Raw genomic sequence first — 20,813 nt, 5'->3', positions numbered from 1 at the left:
TGGAAAATGGGAGTCCATGCAAAAGTGCCAACAAAGGTGCTGGAGTAGCTATACTAATATCTGAGAAAATGGACTTTAAGTCTGTTTAAAAATAAAACCCAACTGAGTAAATTACAAAGATTTATTGACTTTGATTCGATGATTCATGAATTGGGCAGCATCTAATCTAGCAGAAAGGAGAAACACCTCCTAGTGCTATACCAAATGAAAAACCTTTATAGGTAGATGAGGGGAGGGACAAGAAAGTTATACTGGGCAAAAAAGCAGGGTGGTTATTGCAAGGTTTTTTTGTTTTTTTGTTTTTTTTAGGGGATGACAAGGATCTAGCAGGCACAGGACCTAGGTAATGCTGATCAGGTGATTCCTGATTGACTGGTTTAAGACTCTGGATGAGCCAGAACTGTGATTAACTCTTGGTTTGATGACCTGGGGCTTAGCATAAGTAACTCTACATTGGGCCTGCTATCTTATTTTTAACAAGTCAAAAACTCTTACAAGAGACAAAGGATATTATATATTGACAAAAGGGTCAACCAACCAAGAAGACATGACAATCAGATACACACCAAAAATCAGAGCCCTGATTTATATCACAGAACTATTGACAGAAATAAAGGGAGTAACAGATAGTTCCACAATAACAGAGACTTCAACTATAAATGGAACACTCATTACAAGAGCAAATTACACCTTCCCCTTAAGCGCAGATTAAACATTTCTTCAAGATAGACTACATGTTAGGCATAAAGCATCTCTCTCAATACGTTTTTAAAAGTTCGGTTACAAAAAGTGCCTTCTCCATCCAACTACAATGTAATGAGGCTACAAATTGGTAACACAAGGAGTACTGAAAAATTCACACACAAAAGGTGAAAATTAAATAACACACACCGCTAACCAGTGGGTCAAGGGGAAAAAAAAAAAAATCACGAGTCAAGTTGGGAAAAACCTTGACTCAAATGAAAGTGAAGACAACATGCCAAAACTTATAGATGCAGTGAAAATGGAATTTTTTCTAATAAATTTATAGCTCTAAACATCTATAGTTAAAAAATTCATAAATAAACTGTTTGAACTTAAACCACTAGCAAAAGAGCAAACTAAACTCAATGCAAGAAGGGAAAAATATAAAAACCAGCAGAGATTAATGAAGCAAAATGAAAAGGTAATGCTTTGATGAAATTGATAACACATTGGCTAGAGTAAGAAAAAATCTTTGAAGTGTCAAATTACGTAAACCAGTAATGAAAGTAATGCTATTACTACTCACCATATGCGTGGAAAATAAAAAAGGATATTAATACTACTAATACCAGCAATTTAGATAACCTGGGTGAAATAAACACAATTCAAGAAATGTAAATTGTAGAACCCAAATAATAAAAATATCTGAATAACTGTGATAAGCAAAGACATTTAATTAATAACAAAAAGACCTCCCAACAGAGGAAAGCTCCGAATGAGATGATTTTGCCAAATGATAAGGAAGAATTAACACCAAGCATTTTCAAAAAAGTCCACAAACAGAAAACAGAACAACTTCTTAACTCATTCAGTGAAGTAGCAACATTACCTGATACCCAAATCAGGAAGATTACAGACCAATATTCCTGATGAACACTGATTCAAAAACTATCAACAAAATCTTAGCAAATCTAATCCAGTAGCATTAATTTATATACCACAATTACTCAGGATTTTACACCTTGACCAAGTAGGATTTATTCTTGGAATAACAAAATGAAAGTCATTCATCGTAGTACACAGAACAGGATGAATGATATAGCACCCTGATCACTTCACCTGATACAGAAAAAGCATTGGACAAAATTCAGCATCATTCGATGACCCTAACAACAATCTAAGAATGCAAAGAAATTACCCCGACATAATAAAGGCTATATATAAAAGCCCCACACCAAATATCATACATAATGGTGAAAAACAAAGCCTTTTCTCTAAGATCAGGAACAAAGCAAAGAGCTAGGTTAAATAAAACTGTATGATTCCACTGAAGATATCAAATTCATAGAAATAGAAAGTACAATGGTGGTTACCAGGGCTGGGGGAAGAGAGCAAAAGGAAGTTGTTTACTGAGCATACAGTTCTAAATTTACAAGATGAAAAAGTTATAGAGATGTTTCACAACAGTAGGATGTACTTAAAGATGGCAAATGTTGTGTATGTGTTTCTTACCACACTAAAAGAACAAAAGGATTGCTTGGTCCTATGAAATTTTTGAGGTAATGGTTACAGAGCACACCCAGTATTCTGCATTTCTAACATTTCCTAGTACTGCTGATGCTGGCAGGTACCAACGACCTCAAAAACCACTGATCTGAGATATCACATCTTTAAGATGTTGATTACTTGTTCTTCTTTACACACATCCTAGAATTTGTTGAAAATAAATCTGTAAAATTGATATTCCAGAGAACAAGGTAGTAAATGATCTAACTAGTTAGGATCACAGGCCTGGTTAGGTGATGCTTGTTAGATATTCTATTACAACTAATTTATTTGCTGTGGTCTTGTCTGACTTGACTCTAGCTAGTTACATTCACCATAGTCTCTTAATACTTACCTCAAATTTTCATTATTTACTATTTTCATTATCAGGCAAACATGTTCCTACAGAGCTGAAGAGCTGCAGAATCAAATCATTATCTTTAAAATAGAAGACATTTTTGAATACAAGTGATTATTACAGAACATTATCAATGTACTAAATGCCATTAATTGTACGCTTTAAGGTAGTGACTTAGGTAACATAATTGTATCTTAAAAATATCTCATTTCTTTTTAACCCTTGCTACAGACTTGAGTGTGTCCCCTAAAATCTTGTGTTGAAACCTAATCCACGATGATGGTGATAGGAAGTGGACCTTTGGGAGGTGATAAAGCCTGGAGGGTGGAGCTCTTGTGGATGAAATCAGTGCCCGTATAAGAGACTCCAGAGACAACACTCCTTCCTTCCATCATGTGAACACATAAAAACATAAGATGGCTGTCCATGAACTAGGAAGTAGGCCCTCACCATACAATAAATCTTCTGACACTTTAACCTTGGATTTCACAGCTGCCCGAACTGTGAGATATGTCTGTCTTTTGTTCATAAGCCAGCCAGCCATTCCATCATACCGTTATAGTAGCCTAAGACAATCCTGACAACATTTACCTAGATTCTGATTTTAACTATGACAATAACCCACCCTGGTATGTTAGTGCCCACCAGAGCCCTCCAAACTGGGCACAGAAGCCTTTTCCTATGGTGACAGAAATAATCATTACTGATAGCTGTAATGACTTCAAGTGATCTAAATGTGCTCAAAAAAACCCCATGCCACTTTACCTACCATATGACCCCACCGATCCCTCTTCTGGGCACCTACCTGAAAAATTTGAAAACATATATTCATAAAGATATATGTGCCCTGAAGTTCACTGCAACTTTATTAACGATAGCCAAGACACATGAAAACAACCCAAGGGTCCTCAATAGATGACTGCATAAAGACATGGTACATATATACAATGCAATATTACTCACCTACGAGAATAAATGAAATACTGCCATTTTCAACATGAGTAGATTTTGAAATTATCACATTAAGTGAACTAAGTCAAATGGAAAAGGACAAGAACCATGTGAATACACTTGTATGCGGGATATAAAACAAAAGGCAACAGATGAACAAATAAGACAAACTCACCAACACAGACAACAGTTTAGTGGTTTCCCAAAGAAAGGGGAAAAAGGGGGAGGGTAAACAGGGTAAAGGGGTTAAAATGTCTGGTGACAAGAAAAGACTAGACTTTGGGAGGTGAACACACAATGCAATACACAGATAATGTACTGTAGAATTGAAACCTGTATGATTTTATTAAACAATGTCACCCACCAAAAATTTGATTAAAAAGATATAACACTTTATCATGAGATATTTTTCTAAGAGGAAGAAGAGATACTAAAACAGCATATCGTTGTGACGATAAAAGAAAACAATAAATTTCAAGCACATGCCGATTGAGGGACTCACCAATTATCTCTTTAACTAGTCTACGATATTACTTGCTGAATAACAGGATTACCAGTTGTATTGTCACAAAATTAAATGTAATTAAGCATTTTGCATTGCACTGCTACAGAATGAATTAAAAAAATGAAATAAAAATTGTGCACTGTTTCACGCTTACTAGATTTGATAAACTGTTTTTCTTAAGAAAAAGTGTTAACTTAGTACTGGTATCAAATAGACTAAACACTGCTTAACAGGAAAATATTCTGATTTTTATTTTTGCAAGTTATTCTCAAGTACACATTTACAATAGTGTCACACTTTTCTACATGAATTTCTTCAGTATTTTAATTATCTTACAATGTGTACATAGGTAAGGACATATAATATTTAATAGGCTATTTCAACAAAACAATAACTTAGGTTCTCATAAAAATCTGTACCTCTTTAAAATATTAAATGGAAACATCCACGTTTTAGCTTTGCTAATCAAATTATCTTAAGAATTAAAACAGCCTGCATTTAAGTACATACCAGTAAATACAACTGCAGTTTTCTCTTTATAAAAACAACAATTTTACCATATTAACTTGACCAAATCCTTAACTACCTTTTAAGGTTTCAATACTGTGGTTAGAAAACAAGACAACTGTGTATAACTCCAGAATATGTGAGAGATATAGAGTAGGCAAAAAGGGCGTTCTTTATCTTTCAGTTTATTTTTAAAATATAAATAGCTCTTTATCTGGTTTTATTCTCGTTTTAAAATTCTTAAATGTAAACTTTCATTTAAATATTTCCTTTTATAGTACTTCAGAAAAAAACCAAATTCAAGAGAGATTTAAAAGATTCTTGCACAAGAAATAAGAGTTTTCAAAAGCAGAACAATGGATGAACACCAAAAAAGGAAAGCACATATATGAGGGACGAGAAGGCCTTAGACGTACCAAAATTCTTCCCATAGTTGTGGCTGACATTAGGTTTTTAAATTCCTCTGTGCTTCAAGCACTTGATTGAGAACTAAATTAATCTAGCCTTTATAGGGTCTCAAAAGGTTCCTAATATTTAGATTTCTAACACTATAAATATAACTCGTATATGAACATTAGTGGCCCCAAGAAAGGCAAAGGTAAAAACTTTTCAGCAAAAGTAAAGGGAAGCACCATAATAAAAACTGAAGGTGCAAGGTAGCTATCAAGTGAAAAGAAAAACTTCCAATCTCCAACAATGTGCTAGCATATATGTGCCAATAGCCAAATGAAATAACCTTAAGTGTTTTGTTTTTAAAATTCTCTATTTTTAGAGAGTTTTATTAATAGAGTATTAACAAAAACCAAATTCTAATCGCATATATGTTTGACTGACTGCTTAAAACATCAACTCAGAAATAAAAAACAAGCTGTGAGAAACTTGGTGATTCCAATTAAAGCCTCACATTTTTATTACATATGTTATATAATGAAATGTTACACCTTTATCCTTTAAAATACCAACTTGTATGTTAAATCTACCTAAGAAATAAAAAAGGAAAAATTGCCAAGTTTAATTAGAGCCTGTTCCCCGGGATGAAGCCATTTCTTCCTAAGTCCTTCATGCTTTGTGAAAAGACATTTCTTTTATATACTTAGTGAGAACCAAGAGATTTATGTCTGCATAGTCATTAGCTTTTCCAAAACTTTAAGGTACAAAGCTAAAATTATAAGAAAACATTCTGCTTATAAATACACCTTAACTTGTTCTCCAGTAACCAAAAATATTTAAAAGAAAATACCTTTACTCTTTAAAAAATGCTAGTGTCGTATTTTCCTTTCTCATTCTTTGCCTGAATTTTAATCTCTGAATAGTAAGTTTGCAAAATGCTCTTTTGTACATCCCCGGATCTTTCAGTTTATTCTACATTTAATGCTTGTCATTACAGACTTAGAATTTGGGATGGTCTGTATAAAGATGTAAAATAACACAGGGGCACATATAAAATTTAGGGTACACTTGTACATCCAGCTGCAAAAATCTTATGAGCCACGATTCATCTCAAAGACTGCAAAACTCAGTTCACATAAGTTTCATTTCTAGAACACAACTATTCCAAAAGAAAGATGTATAACCAGAATAAGAGAAATAAGGAAAACCTTTCACTAAGACTTTCTAAAAGTGTATTGTGCTGACAAAAGATGCAAACACTACAAGGAAAGTCAAAGAAAGCATATTCAGTCTGCTAAACAAAAATGACTTTCATGTTACAATTACACCTGACAGTAAAATCTCCCAGATGTTTCTATTTGACATGAAAAATTTGTGGAGGAAAATGAGTCAAAATAACTATTTTTAGAGTTACCAATCTTATGGGGTTTTTTTTGTTTTTGTTTTTTTTAAATTTTAAATAGTCTTAGAAGAGTACCAACATGGTGAATAAAGTTAAATAGTAAAATGTCTAAGACTGAAAAATTCAGCATAGAATTAGAGGTTATTTTAATAAAAAGACCTTCATTATTGCTACTTTTCTCCATTGACTAAACAATCCAAATAGGATACAGAACACCCTATTGAATAAAATGTTAAGAAGTCAACTGGAAGCAATAATCCTATTTTTACACAGCATAAATCAATAGACAATATTATATGTGGACGAGACTTTTAAGTGAATTTTCTGTTTCAAGGCCAATGTTTCTACAAACATCTGTAGAAGTACTGTTAGGGAAGGCCAACTTCTTTATGATGTCGCATTATGTGCTGGTTCTTTTCTGAAGGTCTTCGGAACCCTTTCTTGCAGTACTCACAACGGTGAGGATAGTCTTTCGTGTGAATGGAAATAACATGCCGCTTAAAGCCTGAGGCGTCTGTAGTGCTATACTCACAGTACTCACACTGATACACTTTCCTGCCACTGTGTGTCTTCATATGCTTTTTAAGCTCACTCTGTTGCCTAAATCCCTTTCTACATCTCTTACACCTAAATGGAAGATCTTTTGTGTGAACTGAGAGAATATGGCGACTTAGAACAAATGGATCTGCAATCTTAAAGTCACAGTGTCTACACTGGTGCATTTTTTTACCCTTGTGGGCAGCCACGTGTTTCTTGAGTTCTGAAGGCCTGTGAAATCCTTTACTACACATGTCACATTTATGGGGGTAATCCTTAGTGTGAACTGAAATTATGTGTCGTTTCAAATCACTTGAGTTGGAACTCTTGTGGTCACAATGCAAACACTGGTGTGTTTTGCTTTCTTGGTGAGTAAGAGCATGTTGCTGCACCTCTTTGGTATCTGAGAAAGTCAGAAGGCAAACGTCACATTTGAATGGCATCTCTTTACTATGCTTAGTTTTTACATGCGTTTTCAAATTAGAAGAGTCTGCGGACCTATACTCGCAGTACTGGCATTGGTACGGCTTCTCCCCAGTATGAATTCGCATGTGCTTTTTAAGTTCTGATGGGTGACGAAAACCTTTACCACACTCAACACAAATATGAGGAAAGTTCTTGCTGTGGACTGCCAAAAGGTGGCGATTCAGTAACCCTTGTTCAGCTGTCTCATATTCACAAAATTTACACTTGTGCATTTTGTTGGCTCCTTTTTCCTTATGCACCACTTTGTGAGTAAACAAAGTCCCAGTGTGAGAGAAATGCTTCCCATAGTCATTGCATTCGATGGCCTTCTCTGCCTTGCTGGTCAACTTGTGGCTCTCCATGTGATTGTGTAAACTTACCTTCTTGTTGGTAATGAAATCACAGTCAGTACAATGGTAACTCTTCTTGGTTAGGTGTTCAGGATGGTTTTTCATGTGCCTTTTCAAAAAACCTCTCGACTTAAACTTTTTCCCACAAATCATGCAAGGATAGACGGTCAAGGGATGTCCATCAGGGCCAATTATTATTGCTAAGAAAGGTAAAGGAAGGAACATGAGTGAACAAACAAGTTCTATTTTGGTTTCTTCAAGAATTTAAAGTGTGTGTTCTAAACATTAGACAGGTTCTCCTAAATTAGGTTAACATTCAATTTTATCATTTTTCAACAAAAGAGATATAACATAAAGAATTTGGTCCAGAAACATCATTCAGTATGATAGTAGCAATGTCACTCCCAGGTTAAAATAAATGAAGTTCAAATTTAAAGCTACATAAATTTAGATACCTACTGAATAGTATTCATAAAAAATAAAGTTCAACATTTCAGCTTTGTTTATTCCAAGACAAATTTATGCTAATATAAAGTTTGCTGACACCTATGAAGATAATTTAAATATGCAAATAAGCGTATAAGACAACACAGGAAAGGAGTATACCCAATGAACAACAAAGTATTTGTCTTATTCCTCTGTAAATGATGCCCACTTTAAGCTATCACAGATTCTTCACATTTGTTCATTTAGAGTTAACTAATATATTTTAGGGATTTGTTTTCATTTCCACTAAAATAACCTGAGAGTTTAATTCTTTCTCTAAATTTCTGATCCAAAAACAATTTTTTTTCCAAAAAAAAAAAATCATTCATGAATATCACTGAATTCTTAAAATTCTATTTCCAAATTAATACACAAATGCTACATGTGGTCCAGCAGCTAAAATGCTATCACAACACCTCTGTGGAAACATACTAGTTTCATGAGAGCTCACAAAGCACACTGTGCTGTGGAACTCGTGCCCTCACCTGTTTGGTACTGCCTGGAATCAGGTCTTCTCTTTTTCTTTGTTTTTTGTTTAGCCAGTCTGCCAAGCCCAGCAGACTCATCTATGTGCAAGAGGGCACTTGCAGTGCCATTCCGGTTTTCAATTCCATCAGAATTATTACCTAACAATGCGCATTAAAAAACAAAATTATACTGTATTATAAATTATAAGCATTAGGGATTCTTTGTTAACTATGACAACAAAAAGTAAACCATGATACTCATGAATGACAGAAATTTCCTATTCTAGGTAATGGGATTTATGGGCGTATTTATATACAAGACCGTAATAATAAACACCCAGCTTTGAAACCTAGCATCATTTTGCCCCATGAACCACCTTGCTGTGACTCAAAATTATAGTCATGGATTTTCTGCTATAATCTAAATAAAAGTTCCAGCTTGAAAGCCTATGTACTTCTTACATAATATAGAATGAAGGATATTTCTGTTAAAATTCAAGGGAAAACAGATGACTATAAAAACTTCCTCCAGTTTTCCTTAACTCACTACAGTAGTACCTCATAATTCTAAGGCCTAAACATTTTTCAATAATAATAAACTGATGTTCAGGAACCTTGTTATCATGTGAACTGCTATGCCACTTACCATAAGCTGCTGCCCATGCTATTGGCATGAAGGTTTTTATTTCATTGTCATTGGGTGTTTCATGTACGGTGGCTGCTGCGGTTCCAACAGCAGATTCCTCCCCTCCTACAATCACTTCCATATAAACTTCATCAGCAATTTCAGCGACATCTAAGTAGAAAATGAAGAGAACACTCTTGAGACCAGGTTTATAAGAGATCAGACATGACGTTTACTTTTATTTGCTTTCAGTTAAAAAACACAAAAAAGTTCAAATGTTACATAATTCAAACACTACTTCCATATAATAGACTATAAACATTTGTTAGATGAATCATTCCTTCCTTTTCTCCACCATAATTTGTTTTTCAAGAGATATTCTAAGCTTATGTTAATAGTCAATGATGTTCTTCTTTGGAATATGTCAGTGCAATAATGTCTACAACAGCATTGCTTACTTCCATCAAATATTTATTGCATTTTAAATTGAAAACATAAAGTCTCCCTCAAAAATGCCACCTACTTACTTAAAGCTTCATCTTCTTGCTGGGAGTCACTGACAGTCATATAAACCATCTTCTCCCTTGGCACACGAATACTGCTAGTTTGATCAAGGAGTTCGACTCCATCATCATTCTCAGGCTCACTCTCCACAATATCTACAGTGCCACCTATCAGGGAAGATGACAGCTCTAGGAATTTATGTGAAAACTTCATTTCCACCTGTTTTGCTTTAATAAGCACCTCTTTTCAACACTTTTTTTATATTAGTATATTGGAACTCTGTTTTAAAAGTTATTTTCAGAAAAGAATTAAAATGTTCTCATCTAAACCACCCAAAAGTAATCAGGCCGAAGTAATTGACCAGGATCTATAATATGCTGCGGCTTTCTTCTTACCTAAGTCTTCCTCTCCAGGGTCAGCTTTAAAAATGTACACTTTGATGACTTCAGGGCAAGTGCCATCCACTTTGCAAGAAGTGACTTCTGACTCTGCATCAATAGTCATTCCAGAGGAACCATCCTGTTCTATTTTACCAGCATCATCCACTAAAAAGAGAAGAAATACACCATTAATAATAGCAGATACTTAAATATTACCATTAAAAGAAATCCTTTTTACAAATATAATCTCTAACTTGACTCACAAAATTGGATGATTTTACCTAGAAAGCAGAACAATCAATGAGTCTCCTAAAAATAGAATGATATTTTACTTAAAGCAAACTCCTAGTAGCCTTGAAAACTAACGAAGGTAATGAAATGATATACTTCACCATTAGGTAAAAGTATATCCATTAAAAATAAAAACTATTATTATATTCTCAAAGATTTTGGTAACACCCTAGTAGTAAAATGAACAAACACTGCTCTTTGCTAAATGTATTATTAACACTATCTCATGTTCACTTCTCAATATTATTTGGTCTAATCTGTTTCTATTAGAATTGCAACCTTATAAACAAATCAAAATACAATTTTCAAAAAGGTACACTGTAATGGTCAATTCTAAAATCAAACTTTTAAATATAAAAGTACACATACATAGTATATACAGAGAGAAGAGTTCATAAACATGTGTCTTGAGTCACTGCTGGCAAATGCAGCAAATGTATATCTGAACACATTCTCATATGCCTCAATGAAAATAACCTGTTTTCTGTTTTGGGGGGAAAAGGTACTCTTACTGACCAACAGAGGCACACGTATTCCCCAATATTAGATTCAGGAATATAGAAAAAAATACTTCATATTTTAACAGTAAAGATAACACAGAAATAAGCAGATTATGCTTAGGATTTAGAACATTAACAAATTAAAAAATAATGTCTAAAAGAAACAGACTCTGGATTGAAATAACAAAAATATAATTCTCACAAAATGTAACCTTTTTCTTTCACTTCAATCCACTACCGCTACTACTTGCACAAAAGAAAGTTTGGCAAAGACTTGTGAAAACTCAGCCAGTATAATTCAACATATCATAAAAGTTGTATTTACTGATGTCGAGTGCAATAGAGAAAGACTAAAGAAATGTTTTCTCTGTCTAGACAAAACTGTCCTATCAGGCATTGCTAAAGATAAACCAGAGGAGAGCAGAATCAAAGTTCAGAACAAAAGGCTGGTTTAGCTTGTCTTCAATACTCCCCTCATGGCTTTCAACTCCCTTTTAGTTCCCTTTCTGGTGTTCACCTTCTAGACATACTTTGTTATCTGGTTGTACATTTATGTTTTACTCAATTCAAAAATGAATCACCACTATAAACCAGACTTTGTGCTAGGTGCTAAAGATAACAAATATGAAAAAGTCGTGGACTGGAGACGTCTAATACAGTGAAAAAGCAGACAATAGGTGATTATTTTTTAAATGCAATACTACTAATAACACAGCTACTGTTTATTAAGTGATTACTATAAATACTAATTACTACTTATAAGAGGAAGGTGTTAACACATCACCAACACTTTACAGTAAAGCAAACTAAAGTCGAGAAGAGATGAATGACTTATCTGAGGTCACATAACTAGCAACCAGCAAAGCCAAATTCAAAACTTAATCTATGGGACTCACAACTAACATTCAACTTCTGGTGTTTTAAGAATGTATATATTCTATGAGAGTTAGACTTGTTAGAAGCAATACGTGGCATAACAAAGTATAAATGGTTTCCATTAGTAAAGAGCAGAAGAATGTGCTTATAACTTAAGAACAACTCAAGATTATGGTGAGTTTGGACCAATATTAACTTTATGTCTTAAATTCTTTACAGTGACTTATGATCTTTACACCTTTGAAACACTTCTGCCAATTCTCCACTACGTTCTTCAAAAGATCCAAAACTAACATTTGTCTAAATCAAAATTCTTATATAGAATTATAAGAATATTCTAACAGAATATTAAAATGAAGTGTTCCAAAAGCTGACATTAAAAAATGATAATACAGTGAAATTTTATCTAATTTACTTTCTTATCAGAAATTAAGAGCATCCCAGGCCAAATTATTTGCTGAAACTACCTTCAAATACCATTCTGAAATATGGTTACAACCATGGACCAACACAATAATACAGGTACAAAGTATAAGAAGAACACCTGCACTGGGACTTGTAGTAACCTGGAGATCACTGATGTTGTTGATGAAGAATGTTTTAGTGAATTCTACATGGGGTCAAACTTGAGTGTATTAAGAATTCTACGTAAGGTGTAGATATCTCTAAGAAGTTTACTTTAAAAAGGGAGACCAAAGGAAGGAGCAGTAATCAGAAGAAATTGTAGGATCAAGGAGGTTATTATTTGACTGATAAAAATACTTAAGTATGTTCATAGTTTGTAGGAGTAATAAAGAGAGTTAGAGGACATGGTGAATTGCGAGATCAAGATCTCACAAGGGAAGAAGAAACTGTAAGCAAAAATGAAGTAATTTTCCTTACATGGAATGGAAAAACATTATTCCTTTCGACACGTGAGAATAGATAATATCAATAGGAATATAGCTATTTTGTTGAACAGCAGCTTGGAAGACAATGTAAAGTAAAAAATCCTGACTGGTCCTTGAACCACATATACACAAGGCAATGACTTTGGTAAATGATAACAGAATTGCAGACTGGGTTAAGAACTTTGAGAAGTGAGGAAAATGAGCTGGTCCAGGAAAAGCTTAATGACACCAAGGTTCAAAAAGCCTAGCCAGGTCTTTACAAGTGCGCACACGCACACACCACGCGCATGCACGCCTCCCCTAAACCTTGACCTTAAGTATCTAAATGATTTTGACTATGTCTTATAAATACAGTTTGTGGGCAGAAATAAGCGTCATGTCCTTAATTCCTGTCTGACGTGTAATTAGCCTTTTTTTCAAAGGTAAATATTTTTACAATGTATTCAGATGACTGGGCTATTTTCATTAGGTGGCTTTGAAATGTTACTGCGATCGCCTTTGAGGATGAAGATCTTAGCAAACTAGACAGGAGAATCCACAATTAATTTATATCTTTTTGGAGAACTACTCTCTGAGAAATAGGTATTGCATGATAAAGCTAGTGCCTTTCAACAAGTGTGTTAAAAAATGATTCCAAATAGGTACGGAAAAATCTAATGTAAAAATATAATCTGCAAGTAACCATTAATAAAATTCTCGAGAAACAGAAAATCTAATAATTTTTCAGCTTGCAAAATGTCACATATTCACATATAGCTTGTAAAAGATCTTTTTAGCTTGTTTTTAAACAATATGTAATAAAAACATTCGAATATATGATCTAGCAGAGAAAAAGCAAAGCTAATCTATTACTAGACAAAAGTGCAATTCACCTTGAAAATTTCGCCTCAAACAGGTGTCCTACTAATTCAACCAGGAAAATTATTTGTATTACAAAAGTAACTTGTTAAAAAAGAAAATATTTAGGTGTCCTATTACTACTCAAAATCTGTGATTTGAAAACTATTAAAAATTAAACTTAAAAAACTCAGACAAAAAAGACCTGGATAAAACTGAGTCATCATATGTATTTCTGTACAACTGCCTTATTAAATAAAGCACATAGTAATGGAAGAACTAGAGCTTTAGAGTAAGGTTTCTCCAAAATTAGGACTGCTTCTAATAACAACCTTTTGCATGGCATTTCACGATTTCTTTAGCACTTCTAAATATCGTATCTCAACTTTTCCCTTTATCTCACTGTATTATAAAGAAATAAAAGTTTTTGGACGGTATGTGACTTGCCTCAAGTCTTTTGAATTCCTAAGAGTTTAGAGGAGAGCAGTGAGAAAGATGTCTATCTTTAATTCAGACTTTCATTTCATTTTCATTCGTTATGTTCTCTCCTTTTTCTAAGCTTCTAACAGCAAATTCATTATAATTTGTGAGGAAAAAAAGAATGATTATCCAATTTGCACAGGAATTACATTTTGTCTGAAGTCATTAATACAGAAACCTTTTATCATTAGCAGGATTCCTACTCAAGTATTTGGCTTGCTTCTCCATTTCCTCAAATTGCATCATCTCTCAAGGTCAGGTGATTATTAAATGTTACCAACCACTGCCCATCACAGGAAATAAAAAGCGTCTATTTGATTTCCTTTTCCCCATGTTTCCCTACCAAAAAGCCCTAGAAACTGCTATGATGTTTAAAAAAAAAAAAAAAAAAAAATCCAGTCACCTTACCCATGCTCCTTATTCTATTTTAAGAAATCATTCTACTATCTAATCTTCTGGCTTTACAGTCTCTTCTGTCCCAGCACCCTGTCACCACCAAAATACTCCATGTGCCTTGTTTAAACCACTCCTCATTACTTTAGGTTTCTTCAACTCTGCTTTAAAAGGCTACTTTTTGTAGAGAGAATACATCTTTATTGTACTCAAATTCTATCAACCAGAACTGTGAATAAAACTTAAAAGAATTTTATTGAATATTTCTCTATGAATATATACGAGTAAAAAAATAAAGGAAAAAATTCAATGTTTTAAATAAAAAGTGTACATTATTTTTAAACAAAAATGTTTTAAACAAATCTAACAACAAAACCAGTTTAATTCTACAGCTGATCATTCTATTCCCTCGAATATTTCCAATTCCTATATCCCTCTCATTTCATCACAGAAGCACAAACTTACTTAATGTGATTTTTATCTTTACATCCGTATTTATGCAATTAAATCGGGATTAAGAAAAAAAAATTGCTTTTGGTCTCATTTTTAAATTCCTGATGATAAATCTTGAAAGGACTGCTTCACATTTTCTCCCTTAAATGCCAATTGAGCTTACTTTATTTCCCTGACAACAAATGCATCACCACACAAAATACTCCCCTAAATTTCACTTTACCTCCCTGGAAACAACTAAATCCATAAATTTTGTCTTCACTACATGTCTACAAATTACTGTGCTCCTTTTTAAAACTAATCCTACTGTTTAAGGACTAAATTATACCTTCTCTTTACCGTTTAATTATTTTTTACATCAACTTATCAATCTCTACAAACAAGTTTTCCTCACCTCTTATGAAAAAACCACCTTCTATTGATACCACATTTCCTGCCAACGACTGCTTCGTTTCTCAATTTTTCCCTCTACATTCTCTGAACTCACTTCATGAACTGTCCATCAATGTCACTCATGACCAATTCTCAAAACTCATTTGACTTGCCTTAGCAGCAGCATCTGACACGGATGTTCACTGTCATCTGATTTTAACTTTCCTCACTTAGCTTCTGTGACTCGACCTGGTTGTTCCCTCCTGCATCACTGGCCATGCCTCCTCAGTCCTTCGCTAATGCCTCTTCTTTTCCCCTACCCCTTAACATAGCAAACCTCAGGGCTTAATCATTGGCCTTCTTTCTTTTATAACCAATTACTTGCTTTTGACGTCATTCCATCTTACGGTTTAAATTTTATCTCTACACTTAGATTTCCCAATTTCTCCTGAACTCAGATTAGCACATGTATTTCCTTTTTTAAGTCTACCACACAACTCAACATTGAAATCTTTCATAAAAAGATATCCTGTCTTGGGATCCTTGACATATATACGTATAACTCACTTATAAACTTGTTATCTACCCCTACGAGAGAGTAGTTTCCATGATTAGAAGAAATTTCCATGTTTTGTTCACTGATCCCAAGTCTACATTGCCTGACATACAGAAACTATTCAGTATTCATTTGTTAAATGTGTAAGCGCTAATCTTCAAGTCAATGTCAACCTTTTAAAAATATATGCCCTTCCTAAGCAAAACTATTTATGAAATAAGAGGCTGAAGTATTTTAAAGACTCTATTAACCATCATTTGTTATAACCATGAAGAAACATGTATATGTCATGCTATCCAAAATATTTTATAGTCAATATTTCATAAACAATTACTTTCTGTTGCATAACCTTAATGTCCACAGAATGGTGCACATATGGTCTAATTTTAAATAAGCTGAAAAAATTACATCAGCCATTTTACCTCTTTCTTCATTCTTATGTTCCTTCTATTGGTTCTTTGGCTGCTCTATTAATTACCAAAAATCAGCTGCACCATGCATGGGTTCTAATGTCTTTAAACTCCTGGACACTTGAAAATGATTACACTGTAATTTAGACTCGAAGAATAAGTTGGCTGGGTATAAAATTGCTAGGCTACAGTTTCATCATATTTTTTTACACATTGGTGCACTATCTTATGAAATTCAGTATTTGATGTGGGTGCCCATGTAACCTTATCCTTCAAGTACACTAACATAACTATGACGTGGTTATTATTCCACCGATTTCTTATAACATTGAACTATCAGTTGATTCCAATCATTCCTAGGAGATAAAATTCACGTACCATAAAATTCACCTTTTTACAATGTTTTGGGAAATTTCCATAGTTATGTAACCATCATCCCCTCAAAATACATCTGCATTCTTTAGCCAGCGCTTTCCCCAATGTATCCTACGATTAGATTGGGCAACCACTAACCTACATTTTCTTTATGGATATATGTATTCTACACAAACCATATGCTTCTAACACTTTCAAAGTTCATCTATGTCGTAGCGAGTAATCAGTGGCTTCCTTTCTTTTTATTACAAATAATATTCTATTGTATAGTGATGCCACATCTTAAAAACCTTTAAATGTTTTTTCAAACCATTCAATTTTAAAACCATCTTATAAACATTAGCGTTGTTTCCAATTTTTTGGCTATTAGAATACTACTTTGAACATTTGTGTAAAAACCATTGTGTGGACATGTATTTTCAATTGTGTGTATACCTGGGAACACTAAGAATAGTTGGGATATATGGTAATTTTATGTTCAACTTTTTGATAAAGTGCCAAATTTTTCTAAAGAGATTACACAATTTTCCATTGCTATCAGCAACTTATCAGTGTTCTGGTTTCCATACTCTTGCCGATAGTTGTTATTTTTCCATTTTTAAAATACCTATTTCACATCACTGTGGTTTTAACTTACATTCCTCTAACCACTAATGATGTTGTGCATCTTTCATGTGCTTACTTTCCTTTGGAAAAATGCCTACTCAAGTTCTTTGCCCATTTTTAAATGCAGTTGTGTCTTTTTATTGTTGTGTTGTAGAATTTCTTCATTTGCTGTCTCCTAGACCCTTAAAAATATGCTTTGCAAACTATTTTCTCCCATTCTGAGTTACCTTTCCACTTTCTTGATAGTCTTTGAAACAAAAAACATTTTCAAATTTGATGAAGTTTTCTATATCTATTTTCCTTTAGTTGCTTGTGTTTTCGGAACCATAGCTTAAAAACCAGTGCCTAATCCAAGTTCAACAATATGTACACCTATGTTTTATTGAGTTTTAGAATTTTAGCTCGTACTATTTAAGTTTTCAATTTGAGTTAATTTTTGTGTTTTGAGGCAGCAGACCAATTTCATTCTTTTACATGTGGACAGTTATTCTAGCAACATCTGAAGAGACTATTCTTTCCCCCACTAAACTGTCCTGGCACCCTTATGAAATATAAATTGACCACAGATGAATGGATTTACTTCTAGACTCGCAAATCTATCCCACTGATTTATATGTCTTTCCTTATGCCAATAGTTCAAAGTCTGAATCACTGCAACTTTTTTGTTTACCTGGGAATGTCTTAATTTCTTCTTCATTTTTAAAGCTTTTAGCTGGATAAAGAATTCTTGGTGACAGCCTTTTTCCTTCAATATGTTGAATATATCATCCCATTGTCTTGTAGACTCCATTGTTACCTAATGAGAAAACAGCTATTACTCTTTTTGAGGAAGAATCACTTGTATGTGATGAATCACTTCTGTGTGACTTGATTTCAAGATTTTTCTCTTTGTCTTTTGACAATTAACAAATTCACTGAACTTCTTAGCTTATATGTGCAGATGAGTATTTCTTGTCAAATTTGGGAAGGTTTCAGCCATTACTTCTTGAAATATTCTTTGACCCAATTCACTCTTTCCTCTCCTGAGACCTATGTATGTTGGCATGCTTAGTGTTCTATAGGTCAATATACCTGTACTCATTTTTCTTCATTCCTTTTCCCTTCTCAGACTGGACAATTTTATTTGATGTACCTTCAAATTTGCTCATTCTCTCTCGCTTGTTCAAATCTACTTTTGAGCTCCTCTGGTGAAATTTTCATTTATTATAATTTTCAACACTAAATACAACTTAATTTTTCTTTATAAAGACTACTATTTTGCCATATTCAAATATCCATAAACCCTACGTTAGAAGAGTACTTCCTCAAAGAAACTTCAAATTCCACTGCACAGTTCTGATCCAAAGTAGATACTTCCTGATCCAAAATAGATACTTCCTGAGTGGCTCTGTGGTCAGTACGCCCAAATGCATATGCATCAGGGGTGCAATAAATGCTGTCTGGGGTTGTAGGGAACCTGTATCAATCCCACTCGGTCCCTGCACTGGGCACAGAAGATAGGCTTCCTGCTGGTGATAGGCCAAGGCTACAGAGCAGAAGAGCAGCAGTTAACACCATCACTGTCAGGAACATTGATGTGGTTTCAGCTAAATTCTACATGAAGCCAAGGAGAAGCCTATAAGCTAGGCTTCCCCATTACATTCGCTACCAAAAAGAAACCTAAACCTGGCAACCTTCAGATCTGCATACTTTCAAAGGGCGTGATGTTTTCCACATGAGATACTCTTCCTAAACTATCTGGCTGAAGATTCAAAGGAGGGCTCAAGGCACGGTGTTTTGGAAGTGTGGAAGGCCTAGGGAAGGGATATAGAGAAGTAAGCATGGGGGCCCTCAATGCTGTAATTTCATAGTTATGCATTTAATTAAATATATCAGTTCTTCATGGAGAGATATTCTAATCGAAGTGACAGGCGTGACAAAAAAATGTAGATATAATTTATATTAATGTTAATGCTGTAAACATGTATACATTATTTACTCTATGGGATGTATTTCATTTATACCATGTAAATTTATTTCCACATATTTTTATTTGCATTATAAAAATATATAAATGCTATATATTCTCTTACTGACATAAGTACATGTTCATAAGTTAATATATATGTAAATTTATAGATATGTATAAACATATATTGTATATAGGTGTGTGTACGTGTGTGTGTACATATGTATGTATGTATTTATGGACCAATGAATATATAAGACATAATAAAGTCTAAGGGAGCAAGTTGCAAGTCTGATGAAAAGGTATTACCTTGAGTAAACATTTCCTCTCAAGGTAAGTGGCACAAAGTCCTAGTGATTAGGAAGCAAAGTTAGTGAGTGCCAAGGAGGTCAATTATATAAAGATAACCTAAAGTGAGTATTGTTTGTAAAATCTTTCCTTCCTCTTAAAACCTGAGGTAGGTAACTTGCTATATGTGTCAATTGGTTATCTGTAGCATTACCATCATCATATATTCCCAGCAGCAATATATAAGTAACCTGTTCATGATAGCCTTTCTCAACCCTGAAGCTTCTAGTGTTTGCCAGACTAGTAAGTGAAAACAGGTACTTTAAAGAAATGGTATTTGATGTTTTTATTATGAAGAATTTAAATATTGTGCACCTCCTTACATGTTTAAATAATATTAACATCGCTTTTTTGTGAATACATATTGTGTTCTCTATTTTCCATTAGATTGTATCTTTTCTTTTTCTTTTTTCTTTTCTTTTTTTGAATTAATTAATTTATTTTTTATGGTGACATTGATTAATACAATCTGGTAAGTTTCAACTGTACATTTTAACAGCGACACATATATAATTTAAAGTTGAGCAGAGTGATGCCTCCAGCCTCATTTTTTTTTTTTTTTAATACTACAAAGTGACAGTAATCAAAACGGCATGGTATTGGCGAGGGAACACTCACAAAACTGGCAGCTGATTTCTCAAAAGAAACTATGCAGAACAGAAGGGCTTGGCACAAAATATCTTATTTGAAAAAAATCCAGGATCTTTATTCAAGAATACTTTATCCAGCAAAGCTATCATTTCAAGTTGAAGGACAGATAAAGAGCTTCCCAGACAAAAATAAGCTAAAGGAATTTATCATCACCAAGCCAGTACTACAGGAAATGTTGGAGGGACTTCTTTAATAAGAAAAAACATTATCAAAAACAGAAATAAAGAATGGTAACAGCTCCATTCCTATCAATAAGTACCTCAAATGGAAAATAAGTGCTCCAACTAAAAGACAGAGTGGATGAATTGCTAAGAAGAAAAGACCCTGACATATGCTGTCTACAAGAGACTCACTTCAAATTAAAAGACACACACAGGCTAAAAGGAAGGGGATGGGAAAAGACATTGCCAAGAGGGTATTGTACGAATGAAACTGGATGGATAAAGACAAATACCAGATGATTTCATGGATACATGGAATCTAAAGAACAAAATCAACAATAACAACAACAAAAGTGGAAATAAACTCATAGATACAGAGAAGGGGGCTGGGGGATGGCAAAGAAAAAAGGCAAAGGGATTTAAAGGTACAGCTGGAGAACAGACATGGAAATGTAGAGTGTAGCTTGGGAAAGAAGGTTAATAATATTGTAATAAATATGTAAGGGGGAA

The 20,813-nt window shown here is 33.8% G+C and overlaps 1 protein-coding gene across 4 annotated transcripts; it reads right to left on the bottom strand.

Annotated features, from left to right (window-relative positions):
- Positions 1-291: 291 nt before the first annotated feature.
- LOC107508183 (zinc finger X-chromosomal protein) lies at positions 292-18,405 on the bottom strand. Of its 4 annotated transcripts, XM_016139868.2 has the most exons (6): positions 17,866-18,405; positions 10,172-10,321; positions 9,800-9,943; positions 9,294-9,443; positions 8,666-8,806; positions 4,270-7,894 (listed from the first exon to the last, which is right to left on the bottom strand). In XM_016139868.2, exons 2-6 carry the CDS (start codon positions 10,278-10,280, stop codon positions 6,711-6,713), a joined length of 1,728 nt encoding a protein of 575 aa, XP_015995354.2. In that variant the 5' UTR covers positions 10,281-10,321; positions 17,866-18,405; the 3' UTR covers positions 4,270-6,710. The 4 variants fall into 4 exon arrangements, with proteins under 4 accessions (XP_015995355.2, XP_015995354.2, XP_036091561.1 ...); XM_016139869.2 differs by lacking the exon at positions 17,866-18,405 and having other exon boundaries at positions 292-7,894; positions 10,172-14,709; XM_036235668.1 differs by lacking the exons at positions 9,800-9,943; positions 17,866-18,405 and having other exon boundaries at positions 10,172-14,711.
- Between the last annotated feature and the right edge of the window lie 2,408 nt (positions 18,406-20,813).

Source organism: Rousettus aegyptiacus, unplaced genomic scaffold, assembly GCF_014176215.1.
Source record: "Rousettus aegyptiacus isolate mRouAeg1 unplaced genomic scaffold, mRouAeg1.p scaffold_m13_p_19, whole genome shotgun sequence".
NCBI lineage: Eukaryota > Metazoa > Chordata > Mammalia > Chiroptera > Pteropodidae > Rousettus > Rousettus aegyptiacus.
This window is presented reverse-complemented; position numbering and strand designations above follow the sequence as displayed.